The following is a 20,888-nucleotide window of genomic DNA, read 5'->3' on the forward strand; positions in this document are numbered from 1 at the left end:
TGTTAATTTGCCCCTCTTCTTTGTTTAGCCACATTGGGTTTTTCCGACTTCTTGTCCTTTTATTCCCACATTGTATAAACAGCTTACAGTGTCTATTTAGGATGTTCTTAAGCATTTCCCATTTATTTTCTGTATTCTTATTTCTGAGGACATTGTCCCAGGCAACCATATTAAGGGCATCTCTAAGCTGGTCAAACGTTGCCTTCCTAAAGTTCAGTGTTTTTGTGACTCCCTGACAAGTCCCCCTAGCGAAAGACAAGTGAAACTGTACAATATTGTGGTCGCCATTTCCTAGATGCCCGACAACCTGCAGATTTGTTATTCTGTCAGGTGTGTTAGATAGTATTAGGTGTAAAAGTGCTGCTCCTCTGGTTGGAGTCTGCACCAATTGTGAAGGATAATATTTCTTGGTTATTAGCAGAAACCTGCTGCCTTTATGGGTTTTGTAGGTCTCTGTTTCCCAGTTAATATCCGGGTAGTTACAGTCCCCCATAAGGCTGGGGTCACAATGCGGTATAACGCGATGTAATGCAGTCCGTTAAGGCCGCCATAGACCCCCATTATGTGGCGCATCGTGACGTATGCCATAAAGCGGAATACGTTCACGACGTGCCGTTATTCGCTGACGGAGCCTCGGACGCGGCCTGCCGTATCTGAGGCTCCGTCACTGCCAGCGCTGAAGAAGCATCAGCGTTATGCTATAGCGATAACGTAGCCCGTCAACCATACGCGTTGAATGGGCTGTGTTAACGCTATGTGAACCCAGAAACAAACCTTTTCGGGCCAATATACCATGACGGCACCCAAAAATCATGAAGAGATCCAGTGTGAGAATAAAATATCAAATTTAATTGAAAAAACATTAAAAATACAAAAATGCCCAGCAGGAGGCGCTCAAAACATTCACGTCATTATTTATAGTCACACAGACAAATGTGAATCCTTGCACATAAGTAAATATAAATCATTTCCAACAAGAGTATAATATCTCTATAAATGTAGAAATTATTCACAGCACAGTAGTTAAAAAATATTGAATATAAATCTGGCCCGATATATGTAGCTTAAAGGAAAGGTGCCGCAATTTTATATAATTTGCAAAAAAAGAGTAAGTAACAAAACATGTTGTTAAAGCAAATGTTGTACTAACCAGGATTTATGGTTTGTTTGTAATAATGTTTTAATGTAGCCACTGGGCGCTGCCATCTTGATTTGCAGATCTGTGGAGGACTCATACAGTCTGCAAATATGGCCGTCCCTGGACATAGGAGACTGCGGTCGGCTCCCGACCCCACCATGCAGCCTCATTAGCAGTGAACTGGGCACGCCCCTGTGGGCTGCACCATTCACTGCTGTAGGTGTGGCTGGGCGCCATTTTACTGTAGCCCAGTGCCATCTGCTGAGCTCCACTGGCTCTCCTCACTCACAGCCCCAGTGATCCGGTAATCTGACACCTTCAGCTTTTATGGCTGTCTGAGGAGGACAGTGACATATACAGCCCATAGTCTAGTGTATAATTGTGGGGGAGGGGGCTGGAAGTTTCACCAGTGTGGGCATATCTGTAATACTGTCTGGTGTGATACTGCCTGCTGAGCCGTGTATCTAATCCTCTCCTGTGTGATACTGACTGCTGAGCCGTGTATCTAATCCTATCCTGTGTGATACTGTCTGCTGAGCCGTGTATCTAATCCTATCCTGTGTGATACTGTCTGCTGAGCCATGTATCCTATCCTGTGTGATACTGACTGCTGAGCTGTGTATCTAATCCTATCCTGTGTGATACTGTCTGCTGAGCCGTGTATCTAATCCTCTCCTGTGTGATACTGTCTGCTGAGCCGTGTATCTAATCCTATCCTGTGATACTGTCTGCTGAGCCGTGTATCTAATCCTATCCTGTGTGATACTGCCTGCTGAGCCGTGTATCTAATCCTCTCCTGTGTGATACTGCCTGCTGAGCCGTGTATCTAATCCTATCCTGTGTGATACTGTCTGCTGAGCCGTGTATCTAATCCTATCCTGTGTGATACTGTCTGCTGAGCCATGTATCCTATCCTGTGTGATACTGACTGCTGAGCTGTCTATCTAATCCTATCCTGTGTGATACTGTCTGCTGAGCCGTGTATCTAATCCTATCCTGTGATACTGTCTGCTGAGCCGTGTATCTAATCCTATCCTGTGTGATACTGCCTGCTGAGCCGTGTATCTAATCCTCTCCTGTGTGATACTGCCTGCAGAGCCGTGTATCTAATCCTATCCTGTGTGATACTGTCTGCTGAGCCGTGTATCTAATCCTATCCTGTGTGATACTGTCTGCTGAGCCATGTATCCTATCCTGTGTGATACTGACTGCTGAGCTGTGTATCTAATCCTATCCTGTGTGATACTGTCTGCTGAGCCGTGTATCTAATCCTCTCCTGTGTGATACTGTCTGCTGAGCCGTGTATCTAATCCTATCCTGTGATACTGTCTGCTGAGCCGTGTATCTAATCCTATCCTGTGTGATACTGCCTGCTGAGCCGTGTATCTAATCCTCTCCTGTGTGATACTGCCTGCTGAGCCGTGTATCTAATCCTATCCTGTGTGATACTGACTGCTGAGCCGTGTATCTAATCCTATCCTGTGTGATACTGTCTGCTGAGCCGTGTATCTAATCCTATCCTGTGTGATACTGACTGCTGACCTGTGTATCTAATCCTCTCCTGTGTGATGCTGCCTGCTGAGCCATGTGTCTAATCCTCTCCTGTTTGATACTGACTCCTGAGCCGTGTATCTAATCCTATCCCGTGTGATACTGCTCTCCTGAAATACTCTGTGCTGCTGTCACCTTGCTGGTTTTATGTGTCCTCTACATGGTGGTATTGTGTATGATCTATATGGTGGAATTATGTGTGATCTATATGGAAATATTATGTGTGAACTTTATGGCGGTATTTTGTGTGAAGTATATGGCGGTATTATGTGTGAACTATATGGCGGTATTATCTGCAGAAAGGGGATCCACTGTAGGGTGGTTCTGGCTTAGCACCTGCACACGGGTCAGGGGTAATAGGTGCAGTCAGGGGAGGGCTGGTGAGGCAGCTGAAGAGAGGGGTCTCATTTTTATCGTTACTATATGGCTACATTTCCCCCATTCTGCTTCCCAACATCTCCCCGGACTATGTCTGTCACCTCGCCTTCACACATCGCCAGGACAGGATCTGAGGAGGGGAATGGGATCTTTGCATGCAAAGTCTGGATCAGAACAGGCCATCAATCAGCAGAAATGTTTCCTGGATTTCTGTGGAGCAGTGTATAAAAGACGGCGCTCTATGTACAATCCCTGCGTGCTCTGCTCACTGAACAGGGTGCCCCCCCATAGACCAGCACCCTGCTCCTTCCACCATATATCTCCCACTGTGTCCCCCCCATAGACCAGCACACTGCTCTCCTGAAATACTCCGTGCTGCTGTCACCCTGCTCCCAAAATCCTTGCTACCTGTCTACTTATCAGTAACTTTGCAGTCACCCTCAAAATGGCTGCTCACTGTGTTCCTAAATGTCATCCTCTCTTCTCCCTTAGCAAACACCCAGAAGGGGAGGAGAGGAGTGACATCACACCCATGTCAGCAGACTCCGCCCATAATTACTGCAGGGCAGTAATGTAGCTAGTTGTACACTAGGTTTCTGTGTCAAATTTCAGTAGCTGCTCCCCCTAGTGTTAACAAGTGGAAATGCCAAACTTGTTTAAAATTATTTTTCGTATTTTACTAAATTGAAAACAAATTGTAATATTTTTTAAGAAAATGCAAACATTAATTCTTTACATTTTTTCAATTGTTGATAAAAAAATTTTTTTTTGATGGCACCTTCCCTTTAATTAAATAACCTCAGTGTCAAAAATAACTGAATATAAGGATAGAAGAAAAAACTACCTGTGCATCCAGTTCCTTTACGTTCTTCCCCAACTCTTCAAAGTCCTTGCAGATTGTCGGTAGGTCCTTCCTTGCCGTGTCATTGGTGCCAAAATGTATCAGAAGAAACGGGTGGACGTCCTTGGAACTGATGAGGTTTGGTATCCTATCGGTCACATCCTTGATCTTCGCACCTGGGAGGCAGCATACTTCTCTTGCAGTTATTTTCGGTCTGCAGATGGCTGCTTCTATGCCTCTCAGTAGTGAGTCTCCCACCACTATAACTCTAATTCGCTTCTTGGCTGTACTTTTTGTTGTCACTTCTGGGTGTTGCTATTTGCCCTTTTCTTTGCTTGCTGGTAGTGCCTCATCCTTAGGTGTGCCATCTTCATCGTGCCTCATCCTTAGGTGTGCCATCTTCATCGTGCCTCATCCTTAGGTGTGCCGTCTTCATCCCCCATATGTCCTTGGTATCAGTTTCTCAGTTTTGTGGTTGGTGATGTCTCCATGGTCTTCTTGCTTCTTTTGGTCACATGCTTCCTCTCGTCTGCTTTTGGAGGTTCTCTGACACTTTCTTCACCTTCTGTGACCAGTAGAGATGCTTCTGTTCTGTCTGGAAGGCTTCATTTTCTTTGAGTTTCAAAGTTGCAATTCTTTCTTCCAGACCCCGCACCTTTTCTTCTAAAAGGGCCGGTAGTCTACACTTCTGGCAGGTGGTTTTGTGTTATTTCCAGCTTTACAGAAGGATGAGAACACTGTGGAATTGATAAGAGTAATAAGCCTCTGTTACCACAACTGTCTACAAGGAAAACTGTTGCTCATAGCAACCAATCACAGTTCAGCTTTCATCTTTTAAACAGCTCTGTTGAAGGTAAAGATGCACAGTGATTGGCTTCTATGGGCAACACAGACAGTGTAACCTGTTGTGGTCAAGAAGATGTACCTATGAAATATATATATATATATATATATATATATATATATATATATATATATATATATATATATATATATATATATTATACTGCTAAAATAAAGGGAACATTATTCCATACACAAAAGGCTGTTTGTGTTCCCTTTATTTCTTTGAGCAATATATATATATTCCAGCTCTGGCAAAAATTGAGAGGCCACTGCAAAATTTTCAGTAAAAATAACAGTATTACTGACCACTATATCAGTTGTACGACCTGGCAATAATTTTGTACAATTGTTTTTAGGAAAAACAATTGTCATTTGGATTGTGAATGCAGAATTAAAAACCTGAGAATGTCAAAGAAGCATCACATTAAATCAGCTGTATTTGAACATTTCACCATCACTCAAGATAGAAAACATTATGTCTGTCAGTGTATGACAAATGATCCAGACGAAAACAAATGCTGTGAAGCCAAGATGAGTGCATATTCAGGCAAAGATAAAAATGCTCCTACCAGAGATTCTAATCTAAAGAGACATTTACAGCGCTTTCATCCAGAAGTACTGAAAGCAGTGGATGAGAGACTGCATCCAAACCAATGAACCAGTGCCCAGCTCTTCCAGCCAAACAAAGGAGCAGAGAACTTTGCAGCCATCAGTTGCAAGATATTTTGTCAGTGACAAAGTTACTGTGACAATGACAGTAGATGCATTTAAAAAACAGATCATAGAGCTTGTTGTAAAGGATAGTGTGCCTATTTCATTATTTTCACGACCAGCTTTTATGTGTCTGAATGGGGAAATGGCCCGCAAGCTTGGTGTTTCTCTGGAGAGAGAGAGAGTATTAGAAAATTAGTAATCGAAGAAGCTTTTAAACAAAAGGAAGAACTTAAAAAAACTCTCAAGGGACGCTTTCTGTTTCTTAAAATGGATGCCTGCACACGTCACAGAGTGAACTATTTTGCCATCAATATCCGATTTGTTTGTGACAAAAATGAAATAGTTACCAAGACATTGGCAGTAAAAGACACCAAAGCTCATCACACCAGTGAGTTTCTCCAGGTCTTGGTGGAAAAGGTTCTGCAAGACTATGAACTTAAAAAAGAGCAAGTTCTTTCTGTCGTAACTGACAATGCTTCAAATATGATAAGTACTATTAAGCTAATGAATGAGAGTAATGATGGTGACCAGCAGCTAGAAGAACATTCTGGGTCCACAGACACAGAAATGTTTGAAATAGAGGAACACAGTATTGTAACTGAGGAGCAAACTGAAGTTGCTTCAGATGAACCGCAACATGATAGTTTAGATCTTGTTGAAACTGTCAATATGTTCTTTCATTCATCACATGCGCTGTGTTGTGCATACGCTACAGCTGGCTATAAGAGACAGTCTGCAAGAAGGACATGCTGCTGCACTGATTGGCAAGGTGAGAAAATTGGCTACTGTTGCCAGAACCCCTAAAGTTGACTCAATTTTGAAGAGACGTGCTGGAAAAGGGGCAATTATTGATGAAGCCACACGATGGGGCAGTACTTACTTAATGATTCAGCGCTTGGTTGAACTGAAAACCTTTCTTGTAGACATGGCTAACCCTCAACTGACGCTAAATGAAAGTCAGTGGAATCAGGTGACTGAGCTGGAAAAATTGCTAGAGCACCCATTTACAGTGACTAAAAAACAGAGGACTTAACTCCAGGTATTTTCTTAAAGGAGTGGAAGAACCTGATGTTTCGCCTGTCCCAAAGAGGAGGGTTAATTGCAAGTGGCATTGCTACATCAATGAAACGGAGAGAGGAGCTACTATTACAAAATAACATTCTTTTGGCAGCTGTTTATGTAGACCCAATGCATCGGATTCTTCTAGATGATCAACAGCTAAGTAAAGGAAAAGAAGCTCTGTTTGAAATAGCAGTAAGGATGAAAGGGTTGCAGAACAGTCAGGAGGAACAAGAAGAATTTGTTCGTCCTGCCACATCTTCACCCTCATCATCAACTGATGAAGAATTTAATTTCGAAAAATATTTGGATCACAAGGACCGTGCAAAGCGTTCCCGCATAGAAGAAGAGTCATCCCCATCAAGAAACACAGCCAGTACATTTCAGCAGAATTTTTCATGTGCACTAAAAGAAATTGAGAAATTTGACCGTTCATCAAAAATAACAGTGCAACAAGCGATTCCTCTGTATCCTGACATTGTCAGAGATGTTGCCCGAGTGGTTACTGCTTTGCCACCAACACAAGTTAGTGTAGAGAGGTTGTTCTCTGCTCTCAAAATAATTAGATCAGATTTGAGGGCATCCATGATGGAGGATCTGACAGAGGCAATACTTTTTCTGAGGACAAATTTATAGATTTCTTCTTATTAACTGCACAAAAGTGTTTATTGCATATTTACTTACAGTTTAGAAAAGTTTATAAAAGTTATTTGCTATATTCTAATTGTGTTCTAATAAATGTAGTTTTTGCTCTAAGTGGTCTGATTACTTATATGATGGTGAGAAACTGAATAAGCACGATGTTTAATATTTTACAACAGTAAATTTGTTATGAATTGGCCATTTATGAAGGAGTCGGAGCCTGATAAAATCCAGGAGTCGGAGTCGCAACTGTGGCTTACCGACTCCACAGCCCTGCTCATATCTTCAAAAGTTGAGCGCTAAGTTTCTTTATCACAGACCCCATTATTAGGCATGTAAGTATCGTAGTAACTAGGTCGCCCCATACTATCGAATACTTGGGGGCGGAGGGCATTCAGCCGGACTCTCACACCTTCTTAGATGCCATGTTTGCTTTTGGCAGCAGCAAGTGGTTAAACTGCCAGGGTTTTTGTTGCAGCCACACCTGTGCTGTCCCTGCGGAGTACATCTATGTTCTGGGGCCAAAATAAGTTGTTGTGTGTTTTTTTTTTTTTTTTTTTTTTTTTTTTTTTTTTTTAACAATTGTTTGTTGTGTGAAAAAAATGAAATACAGTATGTCTTTTGCTTTTTCCACTTTTTTCTTTCTTTTTGTGAAAATTGTTGGAACCAATTTTCTTTAGAAACATTTTAATGTTTTTTTTTTTTTTTTTTTTTTTTTTCTGGTGTTTTTCTAGTAATATAGGAAAGTCTTAGGCCAGAAATAAACCCCATAAATAACTGTCCATGGAGACTTTGGGATCAGATAATTTCCATGGTGTTTGTGCAAATAAAAAACCTTTTCTAAAAGTCTCAAACTTCTGTGTGTGACTCAGAGCTGAGATCTAACGTGATGGAAGATTACAGTGCGGGGAAGACGGGAAACCTTCATATAGACGGCCGGTGGGGATGGAGTCAGTGACCGACTCTGGACAAATATGTTTCTAGAGCCGTAGTAGAAGATGAAGATGTCGTCCTCATCATGAAGTAGTTATTTCTCCTGTCACGTGTAATGAATATCTCCTGCAGTATTGCTAATGCCGATTCCAGTGTCGGTAAATGAGATGAGAATTAGTGTTATGGAAGATGAGTCTATGAGAAACGTATTCAGCTGCCGACTCCGAGGAGGAAACTGCTTGTTGTCTGTGGCCTAAATATATAGGTTTTATTAGTAGATGTAAAGAAGAAAACTAAATACTGTAAAATAATCTCATATGTTTCCCTTATCTCCAGTAATTGTATTATTACACAGGATTTTTATGATGTTACATCGGCTCATCTTCTCTTTCAGGTTTCTACAATATCGGATCCTCTCAGTGAAGATCTTCTACAAAAGAGAATTTTCCTGAGTTACCCATCAAGGATGGATATGGACAGAGACAAGATGGTGGAGAGGATATTACACCTCACCCTAGAGATCCTCTTCCGGCTTACTGGAGAGGTGAGAGATTCTGATGACGTCACATTACATCATTCTTATCTATGGGAAAAACAGATGGACAGAACTGGAGAGGTGAGGACTCTGGAAATGTCTGTAGTGAGATTTATTAATGTGTCTCTCCATAACCAGGATTACACAGTAGTGAAGAAGACCTCTAGTGAGCGCTGTCAGGACCCTGTGTCTGAGGGATGGGAAAGACCCCTGAGACCAATTATGGGGCCTCCACCTCATCCCCTGTTATACGAGGACATCAATGACCAGAGGATCCTAGAACTCATCTACACAATGATTGAGCTGCTGACTGGAGAGGTGACACTGCTGGGACATTACACAGTAACACTATGAAGGGATCGGGGGATGATGGTATCATTGTATGTGTCAGGTTCCTATAAGGTGTCAGGATGTCGCTGTCTATTTCTCCATGGAGGAGTGGGAGTATTTAGAAGGACACAAAGATCTGTACAAGGACGTCATGATGGAGGTTCCCCAGCCCCTCACATCACCAGGTAATAGACAGGACTAAATACACACGGCCTATAATTATCTGTATGTAAGGAATGAATTCAGTCTCTGTGTTTCCTCCAGATCTATCCAGTAAGATGACAACACCAGAGAGATGTTACCGTCCTCTTCTTCCACAGGACTGTAAACCAGAAGATCCCAGTGCTCCTCAGGATCATCAGGTAGATGGAGAGACGGTGTCATGAGATCTTCCCTGTGATGTGTAGACGGCTGTGAAGGTCTTGTGCTCAGTCTTGTTTTATCCACCAGTATTATATGTTTTATACTTGTGTAATGAGAACGGTGGAGATGGCAGGATTAGAGCCGATCATAGATGTGACTTCTCCATCTGTCTGACTTCTACAATATTTGTTTCAGGGTGAAGAACTGACCTATATTAATACTACAGGGACATATGCGAAGGATGATGAGCGGTGTAAAGAGGAGATTCCTACATATGACTACCCAGGTGAGTAGTAACCACTAAATGCAGAGAAGACACAGATTCTTCTCAGTCACCGGCTGTGGCTACTTTATCGGTGGTGTAGTCCGGCCGTATTACCATGATCACCATTTTGCCTCTAGAACAGAACATTCTCCTCCACCCAAAACTGTTCAAATGACTTTGGCCATTGAAAGCCCTTTTATATAGAACTTACCACCTGGAGGATCCATCTACCCCCTGGGATTAGGAGATGCTGACCTTTACCTGCCCAGTTCTGTAAACTACAAAGCCAAATGACAGCGTACGTAGAATGTACTGACAAGTAAGAAAACCACTTGAAGAAAAATATTATGATGGGTCTTTAAGAGAAAGTGGAGGGTAACGATGCTGTGGCCTTCCTAGAACCCTGATATCTTATTGGATGAATCTACCTTCTCTCCCTTCTGTGCTGCTGAATGTCTCATATGGTCCCTACAAGACCAGGTCCAGTCTTTCTGGCCAAACTTTACTTTTATGATCAACTACATTAAATGTGCAGTGAGGCCAAGGGTGAATTTCCCTTTATCCTGACTTTTTAATTTGTATTAAAACTAATTTCAAGGAGAATTGTGATAAACTACATAAAACCATTACACCTGAGCCATGATATATCTCTAAGCTGTGTGTGGCTGATGGCTGTAATATACATTTATTCACCCCTGCAGGAGATGTGTTGGCATGGCTCGAGCCCTGGTTTCATGGATTCACTCCACGTCATTAATTACATTGTTTTCGATCCTAAGAAATTCAGATTACTGCACAATCTCTCCTGAAATAATATTTTCTCTAATCTTCTGGTCAGGATTCATAGTCGCTCCAATGGTCCACCATAAATGAATGAAACTCCGGTTTACTGTTGGTCTCCCCTCGTACATACGTTGTTGGGGATGTAACATGGAACTAAAAAATGTCTTTTTTCACCTGTTCATTCTGTATGATAGTTTGATTGTGGTGGGATTGTCCTGCCTCACTTATGTGAGTCTGTAACTCCCTGATAGTCCTGGTGATGAAATACATCTTGTGGTTGTTTAATCTGTATTTGTAGTTTTCAGTTAATGAGATTCTTGTGCTCTGGGGCGGGGCTATGGGCAGCCTGTGGGCGGGGGTTTATGTGGTGCTCTGCTTACATATTCATCTGTATTGGCTTATGACAGGTAAATGATCCCTCAGTGACCTGCCCCCATTATTACATAATGCATATAATAGTGTTGATATTATTGTTGATAATGCCTATAATATTGTGGCTATTGTGAGGCTTAGAAAAACAATATTTACATGGAGCAAAATGACCCCGGCAGCCCCTGTCCAGTATTATCTATCTCTTAATTATTGTTGGTTCCCCTCGTTTAATGACAGAAAACCCCACAATCGTCACAGAAATAACTTGAATCTGACAAAAGTAATGATAAATAAAAAATCTATGAAAATGGAAAAATGAACGTCAGACATTGCTTTTCAACCATGCTGACACAGAATTTAAAAAAAAATAAAACTCATGAAATAGGCCTGGACAGAAATGATGGTACCCCTGAAAATGTGACAAAAGGGACATGTTAAATCGCGGTGTGTCTACAATCTTGGAATCAGTGAGTGGCCTGTATAGAGGCTACAGATACTCATTGTGCTGCTTAGTGACATGGTGTGTAACACACTCAACATGGACCAGAGGAAGCGAAGGAAAGAGTTGTCTCAGGAGATTAGAAAGAAAATTATAGACCAACATGTTAAAGGTAAAAGTTATAAGGCCATCTCCAAGCAGCTTGATGTTCCTGTGTCTACAGTTGCACATATTATTCAGAAATTTAATATCCATGTGACTGTAGCCATCCTCCCTGGACGTGGCCGCAGGAGGAAAATTGGTGACAAATCAAAGAGACAGAAAATACGAATGGTAAAAAACAAGCCCAGAAACTTCTATACAGATTAAAGGTGACCTCAGTGTCAGATCGCACCATCTGTCATTGTATGAGCCAAAGTGGACTTCATGGGAGACGACCAAGGAGGACACCAATGTTGGAAAAAAAAATTATAAAAATCCAGACTGGAATTTGCCAAACTACATGTTGACAAGTCTCAAAAAGGTTGGGAGAATGTCCTATGGACAGATGAGACAAAAATGGAACTTTTTGGCAAGGCACCTCAGCTCTATGTTCACAGAGGGAAAAATGAAGCATATCAAGAAGAGAACACTGTCCCTACTGTGAAACATGGAGGAGGCTCTGTTATGTTCTGGGGCTGCTTTGCTGCATCTGGCACAGGATGTCTAGAATCTGTGCAGGGTATAATGAAATTTCAAAACCATCAAGGGATTCTAGAGAGAAATGTGCTGCCCAGTGTCAGAAAACTTGGTCACAGTTGCAGGTCATGGGCCTTTTAACATGCAGTCTGGAGAAGGCAACCTTCAAACACGAGACAACTGGAGCAGTTTTCTCTTGGGGAGTGGGCCAAAATACCTGTCAAGAGGAGCAGAAGTCTCATTGACAGTTACGGGAATCATTTGATTGCAGTGATTGCCTCAAAAGGTTGTGCAACAAAATATTAGATTAAGGGAACCATCATTTCTGTCCAGGCTTATTTCATAAGTTTTATTTATTTATTTTTTTAATTCCGAGGAAGCATAGTTGTAAAGCAATGTCTGATTTTCATTTGTTCATTTTCATAGATTTTTTTTACTATTATTATTATTATTATTTTTTTTTTTACCATAAGCTTTTTATTAATTTTAAAGACTTATTTAACAACCATTTCGCCTCCAATCATTGTACATTGTTACAGAAATTGCCTCAAAACATTAATCGGCTAAATATAATAATTAGAGTTGAGCGACTTTTGGTTTTTTAGGGTCGCGTTTCGTTTCGTGAAACCCGACTTTTCCAAAAGTCGGGTCGAGCAAGATCGTCCGATTATAGGGAAAAGTCGGGGTCGTCCCGAAACACGAAACCCAATGTAAGTCAATGGGGAATAAAAGTCGGCAGTGAGAGGAGGACAGGAAACACACCTACAGTGCCCATTTGAATGCCAAAAGCATCAATTCTTCTTACTTAAGCTTGTCAACCTTAATTAACTTCATAATATAAGTTACGCACTGAAAAATGGGGGTTATTTGGCTAAAGTTGTGGGGGGGGGAGGGCTGGCTGCAGGTTTTCATGTGCCCTGGGCGAAAGAGCGCCCCTTTAACACATACCACAACTCATCATGGTCCGATACGGCAGATAAATAGCGGTATAGTACAATGAAAAATACCTCACTTTTTACATCTCATGACGAGGCCCATCTATTTCTCCATACAGAATCATTGGTCCCATATAATGTTTGAAACAGTATATGATGAGCTCCACATAATGCTACAGTATATGTTGGTCCCCATGGATGAAGCTCCACTGTCTTATGGGCCCAAATAATGCTCCAAACATAATGGGCCCCATTTCTAATGCTCTAGTGTATAATGGGCCCTGTAAATGCTGCTCCAGTGTCTGATGTCCACCTTTGGAATGTTCCAGTGTATGGTGGGCCCCATCTATCATTCTCCAGAGTATAGTGCTCCCCAAAAATTGCTGTCCCAACATTGAAAACAATCAAATAAGTCTCCTCGCTAGGGAATCCCTGTACTTGTCTGGACAGGTGCTGTAGCTTGCTTAACAGCTCGCCAGCCGTTCTCACGCCCAGTATGGATTGCACGTGATTGCACAAAGGTTAGAAAGGGTACCGTATCCCTGGATAACATGTATGGATAGCGTACACATTCAAAATATATGTCTCAGGAGGCACGCTCAGACGGTGTCAGGCCCAGTATGGATTGCACGTGATTGCACAAAGGTTAGAAAGGGTACCGTATCCCCGGATAACATGTATGGATAGCGTACACATTCAAAATATATGTCTCAGGAGGCAGGCTCAGACGGTGTTAGGCCCAGTATGGATTGCACGTGATTGCACAAAGGTTAGAAAGGGTACCGTATCCCCGGATAACATGTATGGATAGCGTACACATTCAAAATACAGTGGGGGAAAAAAAGTATTTAGTCAGTCAGCAATAGTGCAAGTTCCACCACTTAAAAAGATGAGAGGCGTCTGTAATTTACATCATAGGTAGACCTCAACTATGGGAGACAAACTGAGAAAAAAAAATCCAGAAAATCACATTGTCTGTTTTTTTTTTTTTTTTTTCATTTTATTTGCATATTATGGTGGAAAATAAGTATTTGGTCAGAAACAAAATTTCATCTCAATACTTTGTGATATATCCTCTGTTGGCAATGACAGAGGTCAAACGTTTTCTGTAAGTCTTCACAAGGTTGCCACACACTGTTGTTGGTATGTTGGCCCATTCCTCCATGTAGATCTCCTCTAGAGCAGTGATGTTTTTGGCTTTTCGCTTGGCAACACGGACTTTCAACTCCCTCCAAAGGTTTTCTATAGGGTTGAGATCTGGAGACTGGCTAGGCCACTCCAGGACCTTGAAATGCTTCTTACGAAGCCACTCTTTCGTTGCCCTGGCAGTGTGCTTTGGATCATTGTCATGTTGAAAGACCCAGCCACGTTTCATCTTCAATGCCCTTGCTGATGGAAGGAGGTTTGCACTCAAAATCTCACGATACATGGCCCCATTCATTCTTTCATGTACCCGGATCAGTCGTCCTGGCCCCTTTGCAGAGAAACAGCCCCAAAGCATGATGTTTCCACCACCATGCTTTACAGTAGGTATGGTGTTTGATGGATGCAACTCAGTATTCTTTTTCCTCCAAACACGACAAGTTGTGTTTCTACCAAACAGTTCCAGTTTGGTTTCATCAGACCATAGGACATTCTCCCAAAACTCCTCTGGATCATCCAAATGCTCTCTAGCAAACTTCAGACGGGCCTGGACATGTACAGGCTTAAGCAGTGGGACACGTCTGGCACTGCAGGATCTGAGTCCATGGTGGCGTAGTGTGTTACTTATGGTAGGCTTTGTTACATTGGTCCCAGCTCTCTGCAGTTCATTCACTAGGTCCCCCCGCGTGGTTCTGGGATTTTTGCTCACCGTTCTTGTGATCATTCTGACCCCACGGGGTGGGATTTTGCGTGGAGCACCAGATCGAGGGAGATTATCAGTGGTCTTGTATGTCTTCCATTTTCTAATTATTGCTCCCACAGTTGATTTCTTCACTCCAAGCTGGTTGGCTATTGCAGATTCAGTCTTCCCAGCCTGGTGCAGGGCTACAATTTTGTTTATGGTGTCCTTTGACAGCTCTTTGGTCTTCACCATAGTGGAGTTTGGAGTCAGACTGTTTGAGGGTGTGCACAGGTGTCTTTTTATACTGATAACAAGTTTAAACAGGTGCCATTACTACAGGTAATGAGTGGAGGAAAGAGGAGACTCTTAAAGAAGAAGTTACAGGTCTGTGAGAGCCAGAAATCTTGATTGCTTGTTTCTGACCAAATACTTATTTTCCACCATAATATGCAAATAAAATGAAAAAAAAACAGACAATGTGATTTTCTGGATTTTTTTTTCCTCAGTTTGTCTCCCATAGTTGAGGTCTACCTATGATGTAAATTACAGACGCCTCTCATCTTTTTAAGTGGTGGAACTTGCACTATTGCTGACTGACTAAATACTTTTTTTCCCCACTGTATATGTCTCAGGAGGCAGGCTCAGACGGTGTTAGGCCCAGTATGGATTGCACGTGATTGCACAAAGGTTAGAAAGGGTACCGTATCCCCGGATAACATGTATGGATAGCGTACACATTCAAAATATATGTCTCAGGAGGCAGGCTCAGACGGTGTCAGGCACAGTATGGATTTGACGGCCCAGATTACACAGCGGAGGAGCAGGGAGAGGTAAAGATTGCAAATGCTGGGGCCCTGCCCAAGCAAGGGGGGCCCACTCGTGGGCATCGGTACTGGCACTGGGCCCCTCATAGTACAGCGGTGTGTCTGACGGCGGGTGTGCACCACCACCATCAGAGACACTTGATTGCACTATGAGGGACCCTGTGCTAGTGCCCGCGCCCAAGAGTCGGCCTACCCACCTGTCCAGGGCAACGGCACTCGCACGGTGTCGTGCGCTAGGTGGTGACCCCGGCCATGGGGTGGGAGGCAGCACAGTTAGGGAGTTTTAGAAAGTGGCATATGTTGATGTTGGACATTCAGCTGATGCAAAAGGCGAAATAGGTGAAGTACCAGGAAGAGGTGGACCAAAGCAAGCCATTTTTCTGTCACCCTATGTGTCATCAGGGGAAGGTGGGACAAAATCCTTGGAAACCCATGCGTGGTTCATTTTAATGAAGGTTAGATCATCCACATTTTGGGTTGACAGACGGGTCCTTTTTTCTGTCAGGATTGATCCAGCTGCACTGAAGACTCTTTCCGATAGCACACTTGCAGCTGGGCAAGCGAGCTCCTGTAAGGCATATTGGGCCAATTCAGGCCAGGTGTCCAGTTTAGCGGCCCAATAGTCAAAGGGGAATGACCTGTGTGGGAGAACATCGATATGGGAGGAAAAGTAGTTTGTAACCATAGTTGACAACTGCTGTCTCCTGTCACTTTCCATCGATGCAGTATTACCAGTTGTGTGAGCGGTATTTGAAAAATCAGTCCACAACATTGTCATGAAACCCCTGTCTCCAACGCCACTTCTGCTGTGTGCACCACGAACACCTCTGCCAAGCTGCCCCCGGCCCGTACGGCTCGTGTGAGAACCATCACCGCTGCTGTGTGCTGGGAATGCCTCAAGCAACTGATTTACCAGAGTTGCTTGTTTATTAGCCAATATTAGGTCAAGGTTCTCCTGTGGCATGATGTTTTGTAATTTGCCTTTATAGCGTGGATCCAGGATGCTGGCCAACCAGTAGTCGTCATCGTTCATCATTTTGGCAATGCGGGGGTCCCTTTTTAGGATCCGCAAGGCATAATCTGACATGTGGGCCAATGTTCCCGGTGTCAATGATGCACTGCGAGTGCTGGGTGGAGGAGCACTTTCTGGCAAATCCACATCCCTCCAGTCACGCACAAACCCTGTACCAGACCTTGCCACGCCAACATTTTCACTTGCCCCACGAGATGCATCCTCCTCCCCTAAGTAATCATCCCCATCATCCTCCTCCTCCTCCTCCTCTTCTTCCTCCACCTCGTCCAGGAGAGGTCCATGAGCAGACAATGGCTGAATGTCATCAAGGATTCCCTCCTCCTCTTCCTCCTCATCAACATTGGCTGCAGACGCCTGCTCCTTAAGGTGCGTCAAAGTTTGCATGAGCAGACGCATAAGTGGGATGCTCATGCTTAGGATGGCGTCGTCTGCGCTTACCAGCCGTGTGCATTCCTCAAAACACTGAAGGACTTTACAAAGGTCTTTCAGCTTCGACCACTGCACACCTGTCAACTCCATGTCTGCTCTCAAAGTGCCTGGCCGTGTATCCTCCCACAAATGCATTATGGCCTGCCTCTGCTCGCACAGCCGCTCCACCATGTGCAGGGTGGAGTTCCACCTTGTTGCAATGTCGATAATGAGGCGGTGGTTGGGAAGGTGGAGCAATCGCTGCAGCTTCTGCATACGAACGGAGTGTACAGGCGACCGGCGGATGTGCGCGCACAGTCTTCGCACCTTCTGGAGCAGGGCTGTTAACTCCGGATAATTTTTGAGGAAGCACTGCACCACCAGGTTCAAGGTGTGAGCCAAGCAAGGTATGTGGCTGAGTTTTGAAAGGGCTATGGCTGCCACAAAATTACGCCCGTTATCACTAACTACCTTGCCTGCCTCAAGATGTACACTGCCCAGCCATGACTCAGTTTGTCGCTTCAAGTACTCGGCCAGCACCTCGGCGGTGTGTCTGTCGCCCAAACACATCATCTGCAACACAGCCTGCTGACGCTTTCCACTAGCTGCTCGATAGGGGGACACATCGTGTGCAACAGTGGCAGCCGCAGATGGAGTGCTCGTACGACTGCGCTCTGTGGACGAGCTTTCGCTTCTGGAGGAGGAGGAGGAGGGTCGAACGCCTACAGCCAACTGTTTCCTATACCGTGGGCTAGGCAGCACTGTCCCACCACCGCTGTCCCCTGTGGACCCTGCATCCACCACATTAACCCAGTGCGCAGTGATGGACACGTAACGGCCCTGGCCATGCCGACTGGACCATGCATCAGTTGTGAGGTGCACCTTTCCGCTCACTGACTGCTTGAGTGCATGGACAATGCGGTCTTTCACATGATGGTGGAGGGCTGGGATGGCTTTGCGAGAGAAGAAGTGGCGACTGGGTAGGTCATAGCGTGGTACTGCATAGGCCATGAGTTCGCGGAAAGCTGTGCTTTCCACCAACCGAAAGGGCATCATCTCAAACGAGATTAGTTTGGCAATGTGGGCGTTCAAACCCAGTGTACGCGGATGAGAGACTGAGTACTTTCTTGACCTACTCATAGTGTCTGGGAGGGTGAGCTGGACTTGAGAGCTGCATATGGTGGAAGTAGCGGTGGACAGGGCGGACTGAGAGAGGGTTGATGATGGTGATGGAGTTGGTGTTTTTTCTGATGGCCTAGAATCAGTCTTTCGTTGATATAACAGTGGGATTCCCTGACTGCTGTGGCCTTGCAACGACACCTCAACATTTGCTGCTGTGCTAACCGGTGGGCTTACAGTGGGGGAAACAATGTAGCGTTGCTGACTACCTTCGTTGTGATCAGTTGCACATGTGGCACTTGAGGTTTGGTGTTGTGTCCACGCTTGCAAGTGCATGCTGGTTAAATGTCTAAGCATGCAACTGGTATTCAAATTTTTCAGATTTTTCCCTCGGCTAAAGGTCTTTGCGCACTTCTTACAGATAACCTTGGCCTGATCATGAGGATTTTGTTCAAAAAAGTGCCACACTGCACTCTTCCTACTTTGGCAGACATTTTGCGGCCTAGCACGCTGTGATCTTTTGACCCTCTGGACAAGCTGTCCAGCAACTCTTTTGATGTTTGGAACCTGTCTTTGGAGTGCTCCGGGCCTGCCAGATAACAGCTGTTGCGATGTCGATGTCTGCTGTGGATGCTCCTCATCTGAGCTATTGGAAGCAGCACCCTCTTCCCCCAATGGATGCCAATCTGGGTCAACAACTGGGTCATCCATCACCTCCTCTTCTATGTCATGTGCACCTTTCTCTGTGTCACCGTGTATGGTGGTATAGTGTGCGGGAAGGGGCACCTGAGTCTCATCAGGGTCAAAATCTGGCTCTGTACACTGCGAGGACAATGTAGTGCTCTGAGTGAATGTACCAGCAGAATCATCCATCAGCGGCTGTGCATCAGTGCACTCCATGTCAGATTCATCTTGGCCTGGGTAATTCACCATTTGACTTGATAATCCAGGCATGGTATGTGAAAACAGCTCCATGGAGTAATCAGTAGTATGGCCTGCGTCATCCTTCAATCTTGGTTGGGGTGAAGGACACAAGGAAAGGTGTGGTTCATGAACATGAGCCTCCAATGACGACTCAGTGCTTTTACTTTTTACAACTGAAGAAGAGGAGGCGATAGAGCTGGAGGCTGAGTCAGCAATGTAAGACAAAACTTTTTCCTGATGCTCTGCCTTTAAAAGCGGTTTGCCAACTCCTAGAAAACTAAGCGTTCGAGGCCTTATGTAGCCAGACGATGACGCAGGGTCAGCACCTCCTGCATTCGGTCCTATTTTGCTCTTGCCACTACCATCAGATCCACCACCAACACCATCATTACCAGCTGCCAACCCCCGCCCAATTCCACGGCCTCTTCCACCAGCCTTCCTCATTTTTGGTAGAAATGTAGACAAAATCCAACAAACTATATAGTAATGTAAAACAAGGTGTCTATAGGACAGGGGAGATTTAGAATTTCTGCACACACTTGTGGACAGTGGACACTTTTGGATTGTGTGAGGCCCACTGATATCTGAGCGCTATGTGACACGCTCGATGGCACAGCTGCCTGTGACCAAAGTGACGAGAGGATAATGGAGATTTTGAATCTCTGCGCACACTTTTGGACACTGGACACTTGTGGATTGTGTGAGGCCCACTGATATCTGAGCGCTATGTGACACGCTCGATGGCACAGCTGCCTGTGACCAAAGTGACGAGAGGATAATGGAGATTTTGAATCTCTGCGCACACTTTTGGACACTGGGCACTTGTGGATTGTGTGAGGCCCACTGATATCTGAGCGCTATGTGACAGGCTCGATGGCAAAGCTGTGACAAAAGTGACTAGAGGATAAGGGAGATTGGATTGCTTTTAAAAAAGCAGTTTGCGGAGCAGTGGGTAAACAGCAATGCCAGCGTGTCAGGAAGCCTTAAAAGGCAGCCCAACAACCAACACCACTGATACACCACTATATAGCCTCCCCTTGCACTGCACACACAGTGACTTGTGTGTTGTGCAGGCCAAATCGCTAGCAGCAGAAGCAGTTTTTTTGTCTTCTTCCCTGCCTAACGTTCTCCCTACAGAATCAGCAGCAACCTCTCCCTATACTAAGATCGGCAGAAGTAAGATGGCGGTCGGCGTGCACGCCCTTTTATACCCCCTGTGACGCCCACCAAAGCAAGCCAATCACTTGCATGCCCTTCTGAAAGATGGTGGTGACCCGTGCCTAGGTCATCACGTTGCCCACAGTGTCCGTGGATCCTGATTGGCTGAAAAAGAGTGCAAAACAAACTTTTGAAACGCGACTTTGGCGCGTAAGTCGCCGACCTCGTGGCCGACCTCATCCTAGGGTCGGGTTTCGTTTCATGAAACCCGACTTTGCCAAAAGTCGGCGACTTTTGAATTTTTTCGACCCGTTTCGCTCAACTCTAATAATAATAATTTAACATGGCTAATTATTATAGGAAAAAGAAGGGGAAAGGGAAGGGGTGGTGACAGCAGACTTTTATACCAGTGTGTTACTATTCTATTACCTCTCTATAACCACAGTATTTAGTCTGAAGGATCGCCAGCTGTCCCATCTCCTGAGATATGATGTTGTATTATCGGTGGATGAAGCAATTATCTTCTCTGATAATTGTCATTCACCAATGCTACGATCTCAGTCAATGACGGACATTTGGAGTTTTTCCAATACCCTGCAATTTTAATTCTACTAGCTATGAGGATGTGTGTAATCACTGTCCTGACCTCGTGTGGAATTAAATCCAGGTCAATGGCCAGAAGTGCCTGCTCTTTCCTAATATTTATTGGGATGTCGCTAATTTGAGACACTAAATGGGAGATTGCATCCCAGAGCTGCTCTACTTTACCAGACATGTAACATATCTGCGTTGGTG

General features: G+C 44.3%; 1 protein-coding gene across 1 annotated transcript in view; it reads left to right on the plus strand.

Moving 5' to 3' along the window:
• LOC141059324 (uncharacterized) overlaps positions 1-20,888 on the plus strand; it is a 73,755-nt gene that overhangs the window by 24,640 nt on the left and 28,227 nt on the right. The window contains exons 2-6 of the mRNA XM_073555653.1: positions 8,497-8,646; positions 8,776-8,955; positions 9,029-9,152; positions 9,232-9,329; positions 9,526-9,616. Of these exons, the coding sequence (XP_073411754.1) occupies positions 8,497-8,646; positions 8,776-8,955; positions 9,029-9,152; positions 9,232-9,329; positions 9,526-9,616 (643 nt within the window). The remainder of the gene's footprint in view (positions 1-8,496; positions 8,647-8,775; positions 8,956-9,028; positions 9,153-9,231; positions 9,330-9,525; positions 9,617-20,888) is intronic.

This window comes from Dendrobates tinctorius, unplaced genomic scaffold (assembly GCF_039654945.1).
Source record: "Dendrobates tinctorius isolate UK_male_01 unplaced genomic scaffold, ASM3965494v1 ptg000226l, whole genome shotgun sequence".
In the NCBI taxonomy this organism is placed as follows: Eukaryota; Metazoa; Chordata; class Amphibia; order Anura; family Dendrobatidae; genus Dendrobates; species Dendrobates tinctorius.